Genomic DNA, 14205 nt, shown 5'->3' with positions numbered 1-14205 from the left:
AAGGCACTTAAAAGTAAAACGTGCAGTGCAGTGAAACTACATGGGATTTTTTTTTTAGGTTAAGAAATCAAATGTAACAGATTGCTACCTGCTTCTGCATGCAGGTACTAAGAACGAGCTAGGTTCCTCAGGGGACAGCGTGCATGACTGAACATCTAGGCTTTGAACCAGTGTTTCTGAAAATTTCTTCCATGCTAAGTGCAATGAAAGTTCTACAGAGCAGATCTTAGCCCCTTGGCAACTACAGGAATGGAAAGGCCTTTGAGAGGTACATATCTGAAATAATGGATGTTTATAACAAAGGTTTTTATTTTTATTATGTACACATCTCACAACCAAGAGGAACTGAAACACATTCCACTCTTGTACTACAAAACAAATTGATCCAGCTTAAAAAAATTTATAACAAAAACATTTTCCTCCTGACTATTTCTGTAAGCAAAGCAGATACAGATAGTTTGGGGATAGCTGGGGTTTCCTTGGCAGAAGTGTCCTTATAGTGATTCCCTCCTATGAGGTGCTTGGAATAGGGAGGGATTTTCCTGATGCCACAGAGCACTGCACCGACTTCAGACCTTCCCTTCACTGAAGTGTGGCACATGCAGCTACAGCATCATCCAAGGCAGGTTTGTCCTGAGGTACATCAATCAGCGTCACTGCACACACGAAAGGCTGTGGGTCATGGACAACCTCAGTGAAGACCAAATGGATCAAGTTGAAGACGTAGACTGTTAGGAGAAATAAAATTACCTACTAGGACTCTTAATCAGCAAATTTAGAATCTTTCTGTAATACTTCAATATACCTAAATATTTAAACTTACAGTTGGTTTGCTCCTTCTTCACTTGTTTTCCTGGGTGCCCTCCGTTCTTGGCCTCAGGGAACAAGAGGGGATACCTGTTTGAGGGCCTCTTTCGTGGGCGATCTGCATTCTCGTTGTAGTGCATTGCAGCAAGGTACAACCTGTGTCCATGAAAAGGGGGAAGTGCGGGTTGGAAAGAAAATACTTTTAAAAGTTTGAAAAACTTAACACATTATGCACCTTTTTAGTTTGACTTTATGCATGTAATGAAGTTATTTTGTGAAGTCACATATTATCAGAAATAGTCACTCGCTCTCCTCTCGAAGTAAAGGCATGTGCCTGCCTTGTCCTCACTTGTAGACGATGAAGATCATAGACAGGTTATACAAAGATGTGCTCTGGAGATTTAGATCAGGTGAAACTTTTTTAAAAAAGAGTTGCTACCTGGATTTAACTACACAAATAGGTAGGAGCCTCCTATTGGATAATTACTGCGTGGGCGATTATCTTTCAGCTGGTAACAAGTTATTTAACCCCAACAGGTGCAGTGAGTTGTTTCTCATTTCTTAAACAACTATGTGAAAACACACATCTGGTGGTCGTGGAACAGATGTTAGTCTGAGAAGGGTCACATCCATGGCATGCATCAAGCAGAGGAAACATCTTTAGCAGAACTGTCCAATGCATTATTAAAAACTGGTCTGATGAGTCCAGATGGACCCTGCTCCAGAGTGGTGGGTGCATCAAGGTAAGAAGAGAGACAGATGCACTCATGCCTAGTGACTACTCTACAAGCCTGTGGGGGCAGTGTTATGATCTGGGGTTGCTGCAGTTGGTCAGGTCTAGGTTCAGCAACAGGATGTGCTCCAAGAATGAGGTCAGCTGAATACCTGAATATACTGAATGACCAGGTTATTCCATTAATGGAAGTGCAGTAATGATCCAATATGAGGCTTCTACCTATTTAGTTAGACCCAGGTGGCAACTTTTTTGTTTGGGCCAAGCAGCGTATCTGCAGGCTATTTTGATTGGTGCAGCCTATAAAGCTTAGATACTTACCTCAGAGGAGGCCCAATGTGAGGGAGTACACATACCTGCATAGCCTTCCAGTGAAGGGGAGAACAGCGTCTTTTGGAGCAGAACGCAGAAGTTCATTGTGGAAGGACTCCAAAGAAGAGGTCTGGTAGTGGGGGCTTAGATTTTCCACATCTCTAAGGAACCGCTTGGTTGTCAACACCCTTTCTAATCGTTTGAGTGCAGCAGTACCTAAGAGAAACACATTTTGTTGTTTATTTTCATATCAATACATATGTTGAAGAGTAGTCATAGCAGTGATTTTCCATTTACACTGCTTAAAAAAATAAAGGGAACACAAATAAAACAATCCTAGATCTGAATGAATGAAATATTCTTATTTTATACTTTATTCTTTACATTTATTGAGCTGACAGCAAAATGACAAAAATTGTTAATTGAAATCAAATTTATCAACCCATGGAGGTCTGGATTTGGAGTCACACTCAAAGTTAATGTGGAAAACCAGGATGGCACAGCCATGCGAGCTGATCCAACTTTGATGTAATGTCCTTAAAACAGGTCAAAACGTGGCTCAGTAGTGTGTGGCCTCCACATCCCTATATGACCTCCCTAGACGTGTGTGTGTGTGTGTGTGTGTGTGTGTATGTGTGTGTGTTCCTCTCAGCTGAGAGAGACAGAGAAAAACAGCATCCATCTGGCAAGCACATGGAGGGCTGTGCAGACCTCCAATAAATGCCAGTGCACACCATTACTGACCCACTGTCAAACCAGTCATGCTGGAGGATGTTGCAGACAGAAAAACGTTCTCCACGGCGTCTCCAGATTCTGTCACGTCTGTCACATGTGCTCAATGTGAACCTGCTTTCATCTGTGAAGAGCATAGGGCACCAGTGGCAAATTTGCCAGTCTTGGTGTTGTCTGGCAAATGCCAGATGTCCTGCACGGTGTTGGGCTGTAAGCACCCCCCCACCCCCACCCCCCCACCTGTGGATGTCGACTCCTCAGTCATACCACTCTCATGGAGTCTGTTTCGGACTGTTTGGGCAGACACATGCACATTTGTGGCCCATCTGAGGTCATTTTACAGGGCTCTTGCAGTGCTCCTCCTGTTCCTCCTTGCACAAAGGCAGAGGTAGTGGTCCTGCTGCTTGGTTGTTCAGTTCAGTTCATTTATTTATAAAGCACTTTAAAACATCCAGCACAGGAACAAAGTGCTGTACAGAAAATACATTAAAACAATAGAATAAACAGAAAGCAGCAAAGAGTAATAAATAAACACAGGAGACATAAAATTAAAACAGCCCAATAATAAGAATAACAACTAGATAAAAACAGCAATGAAACACACAAAAACAGCTAAAATAAGTCAAAAAAAAAGTAACCAACATCTCACATGGTGTCAAAAGCAAGGGTAAAGAGGTGTGTTTTCAAGAGTGACTTAAAAACAGGTAAGGAACTGGCCTGTCTTATCTCCAAAGGAAGCTCATTCCACAGTTTAGGCGTTGCTACAGCAAAGGCGCGAATTCCTCTAATGGGCCATTCCCATCTGTACCGGGTCGGCCCGGGCCGGGTAGCGTGGGTTGGTTACATATCTGGGGGGCCTGGTATTTTTCCAGGCCAACCAAGGCTCATTCTCAGCCCTCTTCTCGAGGGGGTCTGCTTCAGGCCGACCAGGGCCAACACACCCACTGCTGACAGCAAATTCACACCTTCCATTAGAGCAAGCCTCTGATTGGTGGGTAGAATCAGCCCACATGGGCTTAAGGCAAGGATGTGTGGAATCAACCGGGCCAGGTTGGGGCCGTCTGGGGCTACCCGGCCCGGGCCGACCCGGTACAGATGGGAATGGCCCATATGTTTACGCCTAGTCCTGGGTACATTCAGGAGCAGTTGATCAGCTGACCTGAGAGAGCGGGAGGGTGTGTAAGGCTGTAACAGGACAGAGAGATAAGAAGGTGCAAGGCCATGGAGATATTTAAAAGCAAACAAAAGAATTTTAAAATGAATCCTAAAAGAAATGGACAGCCAGTGAAGTGACGCTAAAACAGGGGAAATGTGCTCAAACTTTGGAGTGCCAGTTAAAAGATGGGCTGTGGCATTTTGCACCCTCTGTAGATGACTAATATAAGATGCACTGACCCCAATGTAGAGTGTGTTACAGTAATCCAGCCGAGTGGTAACAAAGGCGTGGATCACTGTCTTAAAGTGCTGCTGTGAAAGAATTGGCTTTATTTTCGCCAGCTGCCTGAGGTGAAAGAAGCTAGATTTTACCACCGCCCTAATCTGATATTCAAACGTCAGATCATAGTCCACTTTGACCCCCAGGTTTGTGACAGTTGGCTTAACAAACTGGGCCAGGGAATCAACATACACATTGGGGGTCTCAGTAAGACTACCAAAGATCATCACTTCAAGTCTTTTTATCATTGAATTTTAAAAAGTTTTAGACATCCAAGCCTTTATGTCATCAAGACACTGAAGTAATGGCTGTATGCGGTAGCCGCCTTTTTTCTGAAGAGGGACATAGATCTGACAGTCATCAGCATACAAGTGGAAAGCAATGCCATGCTTACTCAGTATAGACCCGAGAGGAAGAAGATACAGAGGAGAGGCCAAGAACCGAGCTCTGCGGGACACCACACAAGAGAGGAGCAGAGGACGACACATAGTCACCGAGACTGACACAAAATGTCCGCCCTGCCAAGTAGGACCTGAACCACTTGAGAGCTGTGCCTCTAATGCCCACCCAGTGCTCCAAACGAGATAATAAAATGGCATGATCCACAGTATCAAAAGCAGCTGTCAAATTCAAAAGCACAAGAACAACACAGTCCCCAGCATCAGTAGCTAAGAATATGTCATTAAAAACTTTTAAAAGGGCTGATTCAATGCTATGAAAGGGTTTAAAACCAGACTGGAAAACCTTTAATACATTTTGATTTTCCAAGAAGGCCAATATTTGGCTATAGACTATCTTTTCAAGAATTTTAGAAAGAAAAGGTAGTATGGAGATAGGCCTGTAATTCGCAAGATCCTCAGGCCTCATGGTTGTTGCCCTCCTACAGCCTCATCCACATCTCCTGATGTAACAAAACATCAACCAGAAAGCATCAAAACTGAGAAGTGGTCTGTGGTCACCACCTGCAGAACTACTCCTTTAATGGGGATGTCTGGCTAATTGCCTATAATTCCCACCTGTTGTCTATCCCATTTTCACAACAGCAGGTGAAACTGATTGTCAATCAGTGTTGCTTCCTAAGGGGCCAGTTTGATTTCACAGAAGTGTGATTGACTTGGGAGTTACACTGTGTTGTTTAAATACTAACCTGGTTTAAACCACTTGTTGGGGTCCTTCGACACCCTCGTCCGATGCAAGCACTTTGGAAAAGCTGGATCTGAGTGAATGTGTATGTCTTGTATATGATTCAAGATGGACTTCCACCTCGAAACCTTCTCGGCCCCAGATGCACAACCAACAGCGCACCAGTAGAGGTGGTTGATGATGCTTTTATGCCACTTTTTTACTTGCCCACAGTCGCTGTCTTTGCCAAGTCGGTGTAGCTTTTTGGACAAACCTAGTGAATTTATTAGACATTAACAAACAGGAGTTATTGTCCATTAGCACATCCTTAGTTAACCAGATGGTTTACTCGTATAAAATACTGCTCCACCTTTAGCCATTTGCCGTACATCGTAATAGTGCTTCATCTCGCGCTCACTCAAGAACTTCTGCACCCGAGGACGGCGCTCCGTTATTATACTTTCCACTTTCACACCACTGCCCTCTAGGAGTTCCAAGCTTCTTCTTAGACCCTCCTTCTCCATGTGGTTGCTTCCTCCAACCTTGTTGCTCTTCGTGGAAATAGGAAAACAGACAAACAAACATTCCAGCAGGTCAATTTAACGCAAAGATTCCTTAGAAGGAACATACACAGCTTCATAAGTAGGTGTCAAAAAGGTTAATGAAATTATTTGCGCAGGGTTCGATGTTGTAACAATAACCGTTTTTTTTTTCAACAGAAGAAATCATTTTGGCATGACGGTATTTATTTTTACATTTCCTAAATGTTGTGAATCATGATCAACTTTCCGAGCATCTGTGGTGAGAAAACTCACGAGTAAGTTAGCACAGCATCAAATGAGTCATTGTTACCTGCACCAACTGTATGTCTATAATCTGATTGCGCTGCATGTTCATCACACTGTAGCACCCATACTTTGCTGAATGTCCTGTAACACATTAGGTTTAGTGTGATGTTATTTTTGTTACAATACACGTTGAGAAAAAATAAAAACATTCACCCCAATGCCACAACACTGCAACAAAGTAATGGGAGGCCACACCAAAAAACTCTGAAGTAAACGTTCACCTGGCGAGTCTGCACACATATCCCCTCCTATGATGACCTGGTCTTCTTCGGTCAGTGACTGAAGAGCCGTGCATTGCTTTGCATTCCAACTGTGTATTATGGCAGGCTCAAGGTAGGAGCTGACATGTCTTCTGAATACATCATCGGTGTGAGTTTTCAGACGCATTGCATCAAACACCTGAAAACCAAAGAAAATAAATAGGCATTTAAAGATGCTTAAAAACTCAAACATTTTATTAGTATTTAAGGTTGGACAATTTATAAAAACGATCCAAGTTAAATTTGTCACTACAAAAATTGACGAAGGGCCCTTCTAACTGGTCTTCCAGCCTCTACTGTCAGACTTCTTCAAAAGGTCCAGAACGCAGCGGCGCATCTGGTCTTAAGTCAGCCAACAAGAGCACACGTCACCCCTCTGTTCATAGAGCTCCACTGGCTACCGCTAGCAGCACGCATCAAATTCAAATTGCTAATACTAGCATACAAAGTCCGAGATGGTACGGCTCCCATCTACCTGAATCCTCTTGCAAAGGCTTAGCCTCAGCCCGGCCGCTCCGGTCATCACAGGATCGTCGGCTAGCAGTGCCTACACAGCACTCAGGACAATCCAGACTCTTCTCATGCATCATTCCACAAACGTGGAATGACCTACCAAGCACTACCAGAACAGGGGCTTCCTTTTCGACTTTCTAGAAACTCCTGAAGACCCCACTCTTCAGAGAGCATCTTCTAAACTAGCACCCTCCCTGCACCCATCCCCTCTCTACTGCACTCCTTGTTCCCTCCTCTCCATGATTCATCATGCTGCCTCACTGCCGCCTACGACTGACTGGAAATTGGTTGTTGTTGTTAGCCTCAAGGGCAACTCGCCGATTATCACTTGTAAGTCGCTTTGGACAAAAGCGTCTGCTAAATACATAAACATAAACATATATTTTCATGCAGGAGGCATTTAGACTTTCTGTGGGCATGACACACTCCACAGAGGGATCCTCCATTCACAGTTGTTCTTACTCAGTTTGTGGAAACAGGCCATGAGGGCTCCACGTGAGATTTCATTGTTTTCAGAAAAAACTGTTGCAGCCATGAAACCCTCTGGCTCCCCAGATGATGTTATCCCACCTCGACTCCTGAAAGAGGTGTTTCCTTTAATTAGCAATAACGTGCTACGCATTATAAATTGTAGCTTGACATTGGCTGAAGTTCCTCGTGCCTTCAAACACGCTGTTCTACAACCAATCTTGAAAAAACCCGGCCTCGATCCCACCGATTACTCTAATCTACGACCAATTTCCAAATTACTGTTTTTATCTAAGGTCCTTGAGAAAATAGTCTATGCACAGATGACGAAACATCTAAATGAATATCAGGTAATGGACACCTGTCAGTCTGGTTTTAGACAACAGCACAGCACTGAAACTGCTCACGTTCGGGTGTTTAATGACATTTTTCTGGCTTTAGATTCAGGTTTCCATGTGGTTCTGGTACTTTTGGATCTATCTGCAGCATTCGACACGATCGATCATGACATTTTGATCACAAGACTTCACACTTGGGCTGGCATTTCAGGCACTGCCCTGGATTGATTTAGGTCATACTTTTGTAACAGGTCTGCTAGGGTCATGTTGGATGGCTGTTCATAAGAGTCACAGCCTCTACGTTGGGGTGTCCCACAAGGTTCAATTCTCGGCCCGTTACTGTTCAACCTCTATATACTGCCCTTAGGAGCCATTTTCAGAAAGCACGCTGTCTCTTACCATCTTTACGCTGACGACTGTCAAATCTACTTTTCATTTAAGCCAACTCAATCAACGAAAGTTCTGTCTGATTGTATCCTTGAGGTCAAGCAATGGCTAGCTGATAACTTCCTCCATCTTAATGACTCCAAAACTGACTTAATCGTTTTCAGTCCTAACAGTACCACGGCAACTCAACAACCTGACCTCAACTATCTCTCACCTAATGTATCCTCTGTAATCTCCAACCTTGGAGTAAAAATGGACCAGGCTCTGAAGATGGATGCCCAGGTCAATAACACAGTTAAATCATGTTTTTACCAACTAAGACGCATCTCAAAACTAAAGCACATCCTGAGTGTACGTCTTCTGAAATCGGTGGTCCACACTTTTATCACCTCAAGGCTGGATTACTCCAACTCCTGCTTATACGGCATCAGTAAAGCAGCTCTTTCTAGACTTCAGCTGGTCCAGAATTCAGCAGCTAGGTTGCTGACTGGAGCTGACAGAAGACAACACATTTCTCCAATTCTGAAATCTCTCCACTGGTTGCCCGTGCAGTTCAGGATAAACTTCAAAATTATGCTTCTCACTTACAAATCCTTGAACCATCAAGCTCCTCCATATCTGTGTGAACTTGTCCATTGCTACAACCCGCCGCGTGCTCTCAGGTCTGAAGATAAGCTCCTCCTAGCTGTTCCCAATGCACGTTTAAAAAGCCGTGGAGAGAGGGCTTTCTCTGTCTGTGCACCGAAGCTGTGGAACGCATTACCACTGCTAGTGAGGCTAGCACCAACAGCTAGCATTTTTAAATCACGCCTGAAAACTCACTACTTCAACCTAGCTTATACAACATAATTATGAACCTCACTGACATCTGCACTGTTTATAAACTGACCCCACAATTATCGACTTCCGTACTATTGAGGTTCTTTGTAAAATGTTTTTTCCTATTTTTACTTCACCCTGTGTCTTAATGATTTTTAGCTGTTATTTTTGGGAATTTTGTTGTATTTCCTTTTTATCTTTTATCTGTGTTCGAAATGTTTATATAACGCCTGTTTAATTAACCAACATTTTGAGTGTACAGCGCCTTGTTGGGTTGTAATGCCTTGTGAATGCGCTTTATAAATAAAATTGGATTGGATTGGATTTTCTGAATTTAATTGTTTTAAGTTATTGGCCTGATGTCTCAGCAACTGTGATTGGTCAAATGATGACACGTAGCACGAAACAACAAAGATGGTTTGTGAACAAGATGAATCCCCCCCTTTCTCTGATTGATTCTCATACAGAGTGACTGAAACCCAACCGAAGACTTCCCTCCTTCCCTCCCCTCAAAACAAAAACTCTTTGGATCTATACGATTCATGTGAACACCATATTTGGCTTCAAAAATGGCAATTTTCACCAAAAAGCGACAGGTTTGCAGGTATGTTTTTGATAATAGTGTTCACATTACCTTCCTCGTCTTTTCAAACGATTCACCGCAGAAGTGTACAGCAGCAGACAGCTGAAGGTCGCCCACGGGGGTGCTCCTGATGATTGGCTGGCTATTCCACCGTCGGAAGAACCGACAATGTGGGCAGAGCTGCTCAACAGTCAAGAGCGTCCCTCTTCTGCGTGATTGGACGTTACAGTCTCTTGTGCACGCAGGGCACGTCTCGAATAGGCTGAGGAGGCATTTCTCAAAAACAATGAATTTTGCATCTTCATATGATGATGTTGCTGCTGTGGGACTGCAATGAATAAAACACATTGTTTTCCATTGTCATGTTAGTTTTATATTATTTGATAATGACGCAGACACAAAGCTTGTGATTGTAAAAATAGCAATAGCCATTGTGCTAAATTACCAGTTTAAAAACCACATGAACAAACTATAGCTCACCTAAGCCAAGAGGAATCTGTGCTGGCCGTAACGGGTTGTGCAGAGTGGTATGATGAGTCAGGGTTAGCGGATCTAGTAGAAATATCCTGCTCTTCAAACTCCAGACGAGGTCTTTTTGCTTCCTTGAAACTTCTCAAAGGAGTTGAAGGAAAAGGAACAGGAAGTAAACGGTGACTTGGGCCAACAGCCACACTCCGGACCGTCGCAGCTGACTGAATACCTAAAAAAACATAGCTTCTTTGAGTGGCTCGTTATTTTTTTTAAAAGACGAATTCTAGGGAGGTTTCGGTCCCATTTTTGCCCCCAATCAGAGTTTGAGTCCCAATCAGATAAAGCAAAATAAAAGAACACCTCCAAGTTGCATTTTAAGTCGTTTTTCTTTCCATTTATATTTTTCTTTCTTTCTCTATTAGTCATTTCCTTAGTTCATCTGCCAAAAACATCAATCATTCGGGAAGTACATTGGTAAGAAATGTGCCAATTTTACATATATATATAAAAGATATCAAAAACTAGCCTCATATATTTGATTTCAAATTGTTTAAATATACCTCGCTGCAACCCTGCATGGACAAGGGAGTATAGACAATGGATGGATGGATTGAATGTTTAAATATAATTTGGCTGTAATGAGCAATGCACAATCCTGCAACAGGGCACGGCAGACACGGCTGCTGGGCCTGTTCTTTTCTGCTAAACACCTGAGACCTGCTTGTGTAATAACTAGGGGTGGGACTCGATTAAAAATTATTCTAATTAATTAGAGGCTTTGAAATTAATTAATCTTGATTAATCGCATTTTTATCATTGAAGAAAATTTGCCCCCAAACATTTTTAATTAAAAATAATAAAGCAAAGAATAAATAAATAAATACAGCCATCCTGACTCAGACTAAACGCAGAAAGGTGATACAATGTGGCAACACTGTGTTTTTTAATTTGTCGAATCAGATTCAGTGTTGAATGCAGGTATCTATTTTCCAACACGCAACATACCCAATTCACACACGCTGCGGTGTGGCTGTTGCACTGCCTTTGCTGTCCAAATAATATTGTTGTAGGGAAACATGTTAAAATTAAAACTAAATCACTGTTAGGTTTGACTGTTCTGCCTCAGGGTGAATTTAAATGGCCACACTTGTTGTTTTAAAATGTCAAATCTGATCTTTGCCACCCGATTTTGATCGTATGAAAATCACACAATTGGCCCAATTTCAAATCATGTGATTGGATGGGAGCATTCGTAGCTAGTTCTAATTGATTAAAATGTTAGCAAGACTAAATGTGTCAAAATAATCACGGATCATCTGTCAAGATAAACAATCAAGTTAATATGGCTTTCGACACAATCACCTATTCACAAAGTTGGGCAACCTTTTGCCTTTAATGTTTACAAATACATATGGCAACCTAAAACAATAAAATACAAAAGTGATCTGATTTGTGGCACTGACATTTGCTAGAGGCACAAATAGAAAAGTGATTGTGGTTTCCAGATGCTATTGAAATTGCAACCATGTGTGTCAACAACAAGGCTGCTTTGGGATAGAACAAGCTATTAAAATAAATCCCAAAATGAAGTTCTACCTTTGTTTCGAAGAGGAGGTCCGAGTCTCCTTTTGGCAAACTGTGTCCCTTGGGAAACCAAATAAGGAGCATCTGTCTGGCAGGACACATCCACCGTCCGTGGCTGTCGTGATGCACTCTGAAATTATTTCATAAACCCATCGACCATTAAATCTGATCACTTAGAACAACAGCAATATATATTTTGAAATAATTTTTCCTCGATAGACATAAAAGAACGGGATGATAGAAAATCCGATACAAAGAACCGATCTCATTTATCAAACATTGCGTAGAATCCTTACTAAAACCGTACTTAAGCTCAGAAAAAAATATGTACTTACGCCAAGTAGGTTTGTGATCTATCAAACATGGAGTATGCACAGCTGCACGCAATCCCCGCTTTATAAATAGGAGACTAACAAGAATGTCTCTCAGCTGCATTTTAGTCACATCTCGCCCTCACCACGCCCACTTACTGCCATAACTAGTCAATGCAAAGTGCCTTGTGGACCTCATGCATATACATAAGCCGGCTGTTGCAGCGCTCCACCAATGACATGGCGACCGTAGATCAAGGAAGATCAAGGAAGCGCAATTTCATAGAAGCAGAAATTGAGGTACCTGTGGGTGAGGTGGATAAATGAAAGGAAGTGCTTTTGCAAAACAAATAAGAGAAAATCCACAGAGTGGCACAGCGTAGCTGAAGCCATCAATGTTATGAATTCTTCAGCGAGATCTGTGGCGGATATAAAATAAATGGTCCAAACAGGATTCAATCCCCAGACTCCCTGGTGAAAGTCACGCATGCTAACCAGTCAGCCAAATGGAGATCTCCCTTGTCCAAGTAGCCAGGGCACATGATCAATCGGGTCACAGTGACAGGACACACACTGACAGACGCATGACATTCTGTCTCAATCTGTCCCCCTGCTGATATTCTGCATTCCGTATTCTGCGCTTCAGGCTGTGTGTGAGTATGCGCGTATGTGTGTGCATGTGGGGGGTCTTGTTCTGTGTGAAAACGAAGCAGTACAAGTGATAATGCTGCAGGATTTCATAATTTTATCCTTCTCGGCAGCAGCACTGCAGGTGCTCTCCATGTCCAAAATGTGCGTAAGCAAGGTCCTTATTCAACTCAAAGTTGCGCACATTTTTCCGCTAAGTTTTCTTTCATAAATCCCAAAGTTTGCGTGGAAACTTGCTTACGCAGTTTTCCGACCCCGTTTTGTGCGTAAGCAAGCTTGATAAACGAGGTCCCAGATCATTAGTAGCTGTTAAAAGTATTTAGCTTACTCACCTCAGACTGGGGCCCTACATTTCCGTCAGGACGAGGCAGCAGAGTCGGTGGGTTTCGATTAATTCGTGGAAGAGCCACGGAGGGGACGGCGTCGCTCTTCAAACGGAGACGTTGAGCATAGCCCAGTTCAAACTCCATCAAGTTTTCGTAGGAATCGCGGGTAAAATGATTTTTGCAAACTCGAGCATCAATCGGGACTTCGCTGTTTTCCGCAGCGCCGATTGCGCGTAACCACTGGCGCCTAATTTCTAAATCCAGTGGAAACAAGTGCAAACCCACAGCGCCTCCGCAACCCACTACGATACACTTTCTTCCCATGCTAACACAGTTGTAGACACTTCACTAAAGTTGGCTGCTAGATACTCAGATTCGATTTTCACGGCTCTATTACCACAAACGTATGTGACCAAAACAAACCGCCATCTGCTTCCGACGCGTCATTGAACTGCGACGAGTGCTCAGGGACCGTCTGCAAATAGACACACCAGAAACGGCTTATTAGAATGACATGAAAAAACTCCGCACACACCTGTACACTGCAATGTGACCACATTCATAAAGCGTAACACTGATCATACTACACCAGTTGTTTTAATCCAGAAATATATTTTTGATTTTTGGTGAAAATTAAAATGTTGTAAATGTCAGTACCTCCCTATGGTACCTCCTCATGAGTGACACCAAATTCACAGCAAATCACCTAAGCAGATCATACAACTTTTACTTTTGATGAAATAGATTTTAATGAATTATGGTGAATTTATATTTTTAATTACGTTTAATAGCTACTTTATTGTGCACTGTAGTGACACCACCTACCAGCTCTCCACACCTATTATAACTATTATTTTCCAGATTTGTTATCATTTTAAATATCTCCTCCATTTTTTGTAGTGACTCCAAAATTACACAGCTGATCACCACTTGGATGCTGATCATCATACAACCCTGTTAGATTTCATAAAAATTATTTTTCCATTTTTGTGAATTTCTTTTGATGTTCAAACGCATCTCTATTGTAGTGTAGTGACTCCAAATGCACACAGCTGATCACAACTTACATGCTCCCCATTCTACCTTTCACATTTTTTGAAAAATTATTTCTCTGATTATTGGTGACATTTCTTATTCTTAGAATTTTCAAAGGCTCCTACATTGTAAATTATACCTCTACCACTGACTTGCACCATGGGTGTTTTATCTCCACAAATAACACATGACTGGAGGAGTTTCTGCTGTGTGGTGGTGCTATTAATGCTAACGGTTAGCTTAAACTAGTCGGGATGCCCTCTGGACAGCCTTCCCCATCACGAGTCAAGATCGGTGAGTCTATGAATGCTAATATAGTGTGACGCAGCTCTGTGAGGATTTTCTAATCCTGGAGTTTCACTGTCTATTTTCTATCAGAAGCTAAAGCAGGAGATATGTGTAGGAGACTGTTTTCATGTTCAGCCTGCATGAAAAACTCAGACTGAATATAGTCAGGAAAAAAAAAAACATTT

The 14205-nt window shown here is 42.4% G+C and overlaps 1 protein-coding gene across 2 annotated transcripts; it reads right to left on the bottom strand.

Moving 5' to 3' along the window:
- Positions 1-449: 449 nt before the first annotated feature.
- LOC107373756 (uncharacterized) lies at positions 450-13150 on the bottom strand. 2 transcript variants are annotated; one of them, XM_054744328.2, is made up of 11 exons: positions 12704-13150; positions 11425-11542; positions 9838-10057; positions 9409-9685; positions 6211-6388; positions 5994-6070; positions 5512-5692; positions 5167-5415; positions 1897-2068; positions 824-963; positions 450-656 (listed from the first exon to the last, which is right to left on the bottom strand). In XM_054744328.2, the coding sequence occupies exons 1-11, from the start codon at positions 13019-13021 to the stop codon at positions 583-585; spliced, it is 2004 nt and encodes a 667-aa protein (XP_054600303.2). In that variant the 5' UTR covers positions 13022-13150; the 3' UTR covers positions 450-582. The 2 variants fall into 2 exon arrangements, with proteins under 2 accessions (XP_054600303.2, XP_054600302.2); XM_054744327.2 differs by having other exon boundaries at positions 450-728; positions 12704-13149.
- Positions 13151-14205: the final 1055 nt, after the last annotated feature.

Source organism: Nothobranchius furzeri, chromosome 6 (genome assembly GCF_043380555.1).
Source record: "Nothobranchius furzeri strain GRZ-AD chromosome 6, NfurGRZ-RIMD1, whole genome shotgun sequence".
In the NCBI taxonomy this organism is placed as follows: domain Eukaryota; kingdom Metazoa; phylum Chordata; class Actinopteri; order Cyprinodontiformes; family Nothobranchiidae; genus Nothobranchius; species Nothobranchius furzeri.
The sequence above is the reverse complement of the archived record's forward strand: the minus strand, read 5'-3'. Positions and strand labels throughout refer to the sequence as shown.